At 41.3% G+C, this 8,984-nt stretch overlaps 1 protein-coding gene across 1 annotated transcript in view; it reads left to right on the top strand.

The window, feature by feature from the left end:
• Positions 1-2,261, top strand: part of LOC109845202 (terpene synthase 10-like) — a 52,270-nt gene extending 50,009 nt beyond the window's left edge. The window contains exon 9 of the mRNA XM_020414423.1: positions 1,772-2,261. Coding sequence (XP_020270012.1) covers positions 1,772-2,062 — 291 coding nt within the window. The 3' untranslated portion in view covers positions 2,063-2,261. The remainder of the gene's footprint in view (positions 1-1,771) is intronic.

Raw genomic sequence — 8,984 nt, 5'->3', positions numbered from 1 at the left:
TTGGGCCGAGCCACCATTTGGTGGCTCGGCCATCATTTGGTGGTTTGGCCGCCGAGTCACCTTCTGGTGATCTGGCTTTGGGCCGAACTTGTATGTTTCCTAACTTTTTTGATTTTCCGGGACTTGTAGTTTTCTCCCGTTTCGCGTGATGGATCATCTTGTTGACTTGCACGCTTTGTTGCGGGATTGACCGTTGAACGCGCACGAACTGATTGACGCGCGCGAACTGATTGACGCGCACGTGTTGATTGATGCGCGCGAGCTGATGCGCGTGTTGATTGACGCACGCGGGCCACTTGGTTCGTCGTTTCGCTTCATGCGCTTGTCGACGACAGATAATCCTCTTAGACTCGAATAACGACGTTCATCATCTTCTCTCCGTCTCGAACTGTGCGTGGATACCTATAGGCATTTTTAGACGCCTACACTCGCCTCGCCCTAGGGTTTCCCTATAAAAGGGAAACCCTTGTTCACGATCCGATTGGAGCGAACAAGTCAGAGAGAGATTAGCGGCGGAGCTTTGAGAAAGCGGAGCTCTCTCCGATTTGGGATTTAAATCCCTTTCGTTCTCTGTGATTTGGTTTTCCCCTTTTGTCCTCTTCTCATTAATTTGTGGAGAAGGAGTTGGTATATTTATTTGGGGAAGTTGAGTTATTTAAGAGAGATTGAACAGTGTTTTAAGTTAAAACACTGTTATTGTTTTGAGAGATCTCAAGCTTCAGATCTTCTCTCTTATTTGTAATTTCTTGTGATTAATAAGAAATTATTTGTGCCGCTCCCGTGGATGTATGCAAATTGCCGAACCACGTAAATATCTGTGTTTGTGATTTGCTTGTCATATTTAATTATTGGATTGTACCCGAGTTGGGTTTGTTAATCTTCTCTCGTGCTCACCGATTCGTTCGCTGTGCGAGCACGCTTCCACAAAGGCGCGCAACATTATACACTTCAACAAGATAGCTCATACCAAAGCATTAAGGTCCGTGCAGCGGTATATGTTTTTTAATCTGTTTCTAAGTGGCTTGATTGATGAGATTTGAATATAAATTGTTCTCTTACCATGTTCAAGATCCCTCCAACTTTGTCAAACTCTAGAGTTTGTGATGATGGTTGAGGGCTATATGGCATACTCTTATAATTGTTAGGATTTTTTTTTTTTTTTTGATAGGAATATGGTATTCTGAAACTTTAAGAATTTATTGTACTTTTTGTAATAAGAAATGTTCTTTTTAATATATTTTAGCATAGGTTTTGGAGTTGGTCCAGAATAGTCTATCCTTTTTGGTAAGGATTTGTTAAAGATAAGAGTATTAGAGGTTTTTTAGCAATAGAAATTCTATTTGGATAGGAATTTAGGAACCTTTACGGTACATGAACTTAACCCCTATTTAAGGAGTTGAATTCTTATATTGAAAAAAGAAAAGAAAACTATGAGAGAAAGAGAGTATCTCAAGATAGAATCTATAGATTAAATCAATAGCAAAGTTATCTATCTTCTGAGGGAATCTATAGATTAAATTGATCTCATCTGTGTTGGGTTGTAATCTCTCTTCTGATTTAGTACAAGTTTATATGATATTGCCCATGGATGTAGGAGTTGCTCCAGGTCATATAAATGCACCTCTGATCTTTTTTGTATTTATTTTGATTATTGCTCTGTGACCTTTTCCGTAACAATAGACAACACCTCTAATAATTCATGATAGTTTAGTAGACATATTATTTTGACAAGAGATATATATTATTTACCAATTGCTATTATATTTTAAAGGCTGAGATGGATGGATTACAACCTTCAGCAGTTTTTTGCCGTATGAAGGAGTCAGGTGAGTCATACGAGACAGCAAAAAAATACATCAAGGATCAAATAAATATCTACTGGAAGAAACTCAACGAGGAAGTTGTCAACGGTGATCATCCTCAAATCTTTAAAGACGTATCAATAAATTCGTGGAAAACTACCTTCACAATGTCACAATATGGAGATGGCACTGGCAATTCCCCTGGCGCAGCGAAGGACAGAGTCCGCTCGTTGTTTTTTGAACCTATTCCCATGGAATAATTTTATTCCTATGTTTTCAGTATAAGAATTTGTACCTTAATTTATCATTCGGTAATTTGGCTGTAATATTTGTTGGAGCCTGTAACTTTTTCTCTCTTTTTATTTTGAACTGAAAAACAGGGTGAGATACCCTGTTCATATATATATTGTAACTTTTTCTCTTTATCCTATTGTTAAATTTCCGTAAAAAAATAATTCTATATGCTTTTATTGTTGCAATAATTTATAATGTGTATACCATCATTCACCAAACAAGATACAGTCTCTCAAATCTTTCATATTTCCAGATTAGTCTCTCAAATCGTTTGGAAAATGGTTTGCAAAATTAAAGAGATCTAAGATTTTTCTATTTGAGCATAAACGACCTTTTATTATTTGTTTCAAACTTTCTTTTGGTTTTACGGCATACTTAAGCTGATCGAATTGAGGGTTGAGAACCAACTAGGATCAGGAATTACTCACTATGAGGAGTTAGGTTAGACGACTAGTTTTTTTGGGTTAAAACTAGGGTGCGGTCTTATACTCCTACTAAATCGGATTTGTGATTCAAGAGAACTCTTTTATAGTGAGGAAGTCTATTCGCGAGAAGGAAGAGTGATAGTAAGATTGTTTATCCATAAAAATATTGTATATTCTATTTGTTTGTTTCTATGGTTGATTTATTGCTTATTATTCGTTTATCGCTATAAATTGTTTTTTCGCAGCATAATATTGATAACGCGAAAAACAGTAGACAGTTCTAGTCATCCTTTTTCTAGACTTGCATCTCAGATTCAACAAAGATGAGCATAGTTAAAGGCCAGAATGATTCGTGAAAGTCCAAAATGAATTTCAATAGAAAGTTCACCTTTTGATCTTCAAATCCAACAAATTGAAGATGGTCGGAGAAGACGAAGTTCGTCGAAGACCTGGTCGAGAATAAACGAGGGTTCTCGTTCTTGGAACCAAGCTAAAAATAGAAAGAGTCGAATGACTCGTGATGTGACCATACAGATCTATTTATAAACAGCTGTCGAGATGTTAAAGCGGTACGGGATTCTAGGGAAGAATCCCAACCGTTCAGAAACGCTATCTACAGCGTTAATAGATAAGAATTCTTTTAGACCTCAACCTTAACGCAGAACTCATCTCTGCGTTCAAATTCCCCAAACGTTAGGCCCAGACCTGCGTTATGAGAGTTCTTAACTCTGCGTTTCGAACCTCAAACGCAAGGGTCACCTTTGCATTGCAGATTATCCAAACAAATGATTCACCTTTGTATTTTCAAACATGACATTTACTCTCTAAGTTCATGAATTCTTTTAACAGAGTATTAATCAAGATCTCTGTATCTCGTCAGCAGAATCTACGTCGTTTCAGTTGACAAAACCATCGTCAGAGTAACATCACACTCATGACAACCATCATCCCCACAGAGCTTGAATTTAGCTTACATCACTCCTAATGTGACGATAATTCCTCTGTCAAGGTCAACTTATCGATTCTCATCAATAGAACGATAAGTCCCCTTAATCACTCAAATCATGGTCAATTTATTAACTCTCCCCAACAGAGTAGTAAATAACCAATTTATCAACTCTCTTTAACAGAGTGATAAAATTTCCAAACCCTTCTTAAATCACGGATACCAAAATTTGTCGTCTTTGGTGATAAACACACTTAGCAATTCTCCACAGTGAGATACTAATTCTCAAAATCTTGTTCAAATCACAAATATCATAAGTCATCGCTCTGATGGTAAATGTAGGCGTCAAAAAATGCTTATAGATATCCGAATATTGCTCAAAGAGAGGATGATGCATGTCATTTTTTAAGTCAGAGAGGATTATCCAAAGTCAAAATAAGCAAAGGAACAAATGAAATAACATGGACTGAGGCGTGTTAACACAACAGCCAACGACTGACGTGCATTGGCGCGGCAAAGTATGGTGACGCGCTAAAGCGCGACAGTGTGTCGTGATGCGCTTAGGCGCGGCGACGATGTGTGACGCGCGTATGCGCAGCAGGGCATGGTGACACGCAAATAGTAGAGTAATCTACTATGTGATTTGCTGACAGTTTTTAACATCTTTTGAGAGTCCACGTGGCGACATACCAGAAGAAGAACGTGTACTAACGTGGAAGCATGGTTACAGGCCGAGAAAACTGGCATTTCGTGGGTTTAAGGTCGTGGGAAGACAGTTACAAAAATAGCTGAATGTGACTGAAACTGCTTCTTCGGCCGCGCCAGCCTACACTGACACGCTAAAGGCCGCGGCAGTGATGACTGACGCGCCAAAAAAAGTGTACTTAGTCAGTTATTTCACGTCCGTTTCCACAGTTACGAACCCCTATCCCTATAAATACCTTCCTACACACGAATCCCAGGACAGAGAGCAGATTAGAGCATAGAGACTTGAGTTTTGGTAATTTTGAGTAAGAGAGAGAGTCTTCATCTTTCATAAATAGCTTTTGGTGATTCCTAGAGATCTAAGCTCAGACTTAATCTTTGGAAGAGTGAACATCTTACATCGATAAGATATTCGCTTAAGATTCTTACTTCGATAAACGAAGAAAAGACTTCTATCCCCTGGCACCGAGTGACTTCCCTCCCAATCGCCTGCCGACACCTGGAGGAAGAAAGATGACTAAACAGCCTATTTGTCCACCTTTCAAACCGCCTCCTGTGCATATTCAACAAAAGCCAAGGGTCAAGCTCCCAGAGGCAAGTGGGCTATAAAGGTAGGTAAGAAAGGTAAAGCCAATGAGGTTGGCAACTTCTTCTTGCACCTGAGCTTTACTCCCTCTTTTGTATTTTTAATACTTCCAACAGCTAAACCCCCTGTAATGACCTCAATGGCTCAGGGGCCTCTCTACAAACTCTCCCCAAGTTCATCAACTGACTTGACCGTCGGAGGTACCACGGGGGGAAACTAGCCCCGTATTCCTGCGATTCTTACATGTGCAGGCTATCAGTCCACCCCGCGCGCTCAGAATCGGGTATAAAATCGGAGGAGCCGACCCCAACATTCATCCTCTCCTTCTTCCCCACCGTCGCCAGGATCGAAACTGCATCCGACTGCGAGAAACCCCCATCGACTGTTTGTTCACGAGCATCAACAACAGCTATAGTCCTCTCATCACCCTCGCTGATAATTTTTGTGGAGAAAGTCTATATAGAAAGGATATGTTTCTATTTATATTTTTGTATGACACATCCTCTAGTGTCCATCTTTATACTCATCAATGAAGTGAACATGGAATTTTCCCTTGTTTTCTGCTCAAAAAAAAATCTCTCATGCATTTAATAATTTCTTTCTAATACTAAGAATATTAAAGTAGTTGAGAGGCTAGTTAATGTCTCTATTGTTAACAAACCCAAATAGTGAATTTACAGAGAATATCGTGTACCATCAAAAACTGTCTTAACTATAAGTGTATAAATAATAAACCTCTCAACCATCATCATAACTCCCATGTTCAAAGCAATTAAAAGGTTTGGAGACTAATTTTAAAAGGGTTTTGAGCTCCAGAGTTATGGCAATGTTTGAGAGGGTTATATTTCTATACACTTTTTGTTAAAGATAGTTTTTTTATTTCTATGTGGTATTATGTAAATTTAATATTTTTACTGTATTTTTCCTTGGTACGCTATACATACTATTTATGATTGCTTATACTTTGAAGGCTGAGATGGAGGGACAAGCTTCAGCAATCATTTGCCGTATGAAGGACTCAGGTGAATCATACGAAGCAGCAAAAAAATATGTCAGGGATCTAATAAATATCTATTGGAAGAAGCTTAACCAAGAAGTTCTCAAAGGCGATCATCCACAAAACTTTATTCGCCTAGCAATAAATACATGTAGATCATGTTTCAAACAAACCAGTAATTTTCAGGAAGGAATAATGATAGCCTCGGCAAGAACCCGCCTGGCTTAACGAAAGGAAGAATCTGCTCATTGTTTATTGAACCTATTAGTATTCCCATGGAGTGATTATTCCATCATATATACATATTTCATGTTAGTTTTTAGCTTCCATTATTATTCAGCATTTGTAACAATGTGTACTGTTGAATGTTAGTCTAAGGTGTAGACTCAAAGTCCGGACGAAGGCCGGAATCAAAAACACAGAAAAACAAGCAGAAAGATCCACAGTCGACCGCGGCGGTCGATCGCGAACGTGCACAGGAACTAGGAGAAGCTGAAGCTGATGGCGGTCGACCGCGCCAACCCTGTAGGATTTTCTGGTCTCGGGTTTTGATCGCGGTCGACCGCCGCGGTCGACTGCCAAACTCTCTGGAACTTGCGCGGTCGACCGCGACACAGTCAAACAGATTTCCTATTCTGTTTAGGAATCTGTTTCACCCAGGATTCTATATATACCCATACGATTTTAGGGTTTGTACAACATCAAAAAGAGAGCTTTTTGACTGCAAAGAGAGAGAGAATCTCAGAGAGATTAATCCCTTGTTTGAGAGCTTGTATTTTCTTCTTCAATTAATAAAGAGATTGTGTGGTGTGGCTCCCGAGGACGTAGGCACGTTGCCGAACCTCGTTGAATCTGTGTGTTCGTCTCCTTTACTGTTTTTACAAGGTTAGATCTTTATTTGTGGTATTATTCCTACTTTCCTACTTTCAACACAAGGTCCGAAAGGGCAAGGGTTCGATTGACTGTTTCGAGTCCCCAACAATTGGTATCAGAGCTTCGTTCAGCAATTTGTGTGAAAGCCATGGCAGAGGAAAGCAAATCAAAGATCGAGAAGTTTGACGGTTCAGACTTCGCCTACTGGAAGTCGCAAATGGAGGACTATCTGTACCAGAAGGACTTGTATCACCCGTTGATGGGTAAGAAAAAGAGAAAGAAGAAAGAGGAGTCAGATGGTGATTGGGAGGTACTGGATAGGAAGGCTCTAGGGCAAATACGGTTGTCGCTCGCCAAATCAGTAGCCCACAATATTGTAAAGGAGAAGATGACGGTGGGGCTTATGGAAGCGCTCGCGAAGATGTACGAGCAACCGTCGGCAGCAAACAAGGTGCATCTAGTCAAAACTCTTTTCAACCTCAAGATGGCAGAAGGACGGTCCTTCACGATGCACCTCAGCGAGTTCAACATGATTGTTAATCAGTTTATCTCCGTGGACATCACGTTTGATGACAAAGTGCAAGCCCTATTGATTCTATCGCAGTTGCCGGATAGTTGGGCAGGTTGTGTGACAGCAATCAGCAATTCGGCGGGGAAAGAGAAGTTGAAGCTGAATGAGGTTGTTAGCATGATTCTATCCGAGGAGGTTAGAAGAAAATCGTCCGAATCAGAAGGTTCAGGTTCAGCCCTAAGTTTTGAGCAGAGAGGCAGAAGCCAGAAGAAAGGGAACCAGAACAGGAATCGGTCGAAATCAGTGAAGAAGAGGTCGAACTCGAAGGTTAGGTCTATCAAAGGGAAGTGTTGGAGCTGTGGCCAGGAGGGTCATATGTCTTCGGTCTGTAAAGCACCAAAGAAGGATGCGGGTGAGCAGGAGGCTCATATCGTGTAGGATGCAGCAGGAGGCTCATATCGTGCAGGATGCATTGATCCTTGCTATGGATAGCGATTCTGATTCTTGGGTCATCGACTCAGGAGCTTCTTTCCACACCACTGCTAATAGGAAACTACTTCAGAACTATGTAGCAGGGGACTTTGGTAAAGTATACTTGGGGGACAATGAACCTTACAATATTGTTGGAAAGGACGACGTTCAGATACAGATAAAGGGCCCTAAGTGGAATTTGAAGAACGTGAGACACATGCCGAAGCTGAAGACGAATCTTGTTTCGGTGGGACAGCTTGGAGCAAAAGGCTACGTTTCAATATTCACTGGGGATTCGTGGAGAATCTCCAACGGTACGATGGTTGTTGCCCGAGGTAATAAAACAGGAACTCTCTACCTCACTTCACATGCGAGTGACACCCTCATAATTGCAGCTGGCAAGGAGAGTACAGATCTGTGGCACAATAGGCTGGGACACATGAGAGAGAAGGGGATAAAAATTCTACATTCACAAGGAAAGCTAACCGGGATCGACACCGTGGAAGTCGGGGTTTGTGAAGACTGCATCTTTGGGAAGCAGAAGAGGGTTAGTTTCTAGAAGGGTGGAAGGCCACCTAAGGCTCAGAAGCTAGAGTTGATTCATACAGATGTATGGGGTCCAGCCAGTGCGTCTTCTTTTGGCGGTTCGAGATACTACGTCATCTTTATCGACGATCACTCGAGCAATGTGTGGGTTTACTTCATGAAGCACAAGTCAGAGGTGTTCAAAATCTTCAAGAAGTTGAAGGCCATGGTCGAGAACGAGACAGATCTGAAGGTAAAGTGTTTGAGATCAGATAATGGTGGAGAATACGACCTGGAGGAGTTCAAGAGGTTCTGTGCTACGAATGAGATTCGCTTAGAGAGGACTACTCCAGGGACGTCGCAGCAGAACGGCATTGCAGAGAGAATGAACAGGACCTTGACAGAGCATGCGCGGAGCATGTGATTACAGGCAGGTCTGCCTAAAACATTTTGGGCGGATGCGGTGCATACGGCAGCCTACCTGATTAATCACGGGCCATCAGTTCCATTAGATTTTGGGATTCTAGAGGAGGTTTGGAGTGGAAAAAAGATAAATCTCTCACACTTGCGGGTATTTGGTTGCATGGCTTATGTTCATATCAGTGACCATGTCAGGGACAAGCTAGAAGCTAAGTCACAGAAGTGCACATTCATTGGATACGGCATTGATGAGTTCGGGTATCGCCTTTGGGATGAGAAGAACAGGAAGATCATCAGGAGCCAGGATGTGATATTCAATGAGGAGGTGATGTACAAGGACAGGGACAATGCCAAGGATAGCCAAAGCAGTGGGAGCAGCACTAAGGATACAGGTGGATCCGAGTACATGGATTTGGAGGAACTTCTAGA

Source organism: Asparagus officinalis, chromosome 6, assembly GCF_001876935.1.
Source record: "Asparagus officinalis chromosome 6, Aspof.V1, whole genome shotgun sequence".
NCBI lineage: Eukaryota > Viridiplantae > Streptophyta > Magnoliopsida > Asparagales > Asparagaceae > Asparagus > Asparagus officinalis.
The sequence above is the reverse complement of the archived record's forward strand: the minus strand, read 5'-3'. Positions and strand labels throughout refer to the sequence as shown.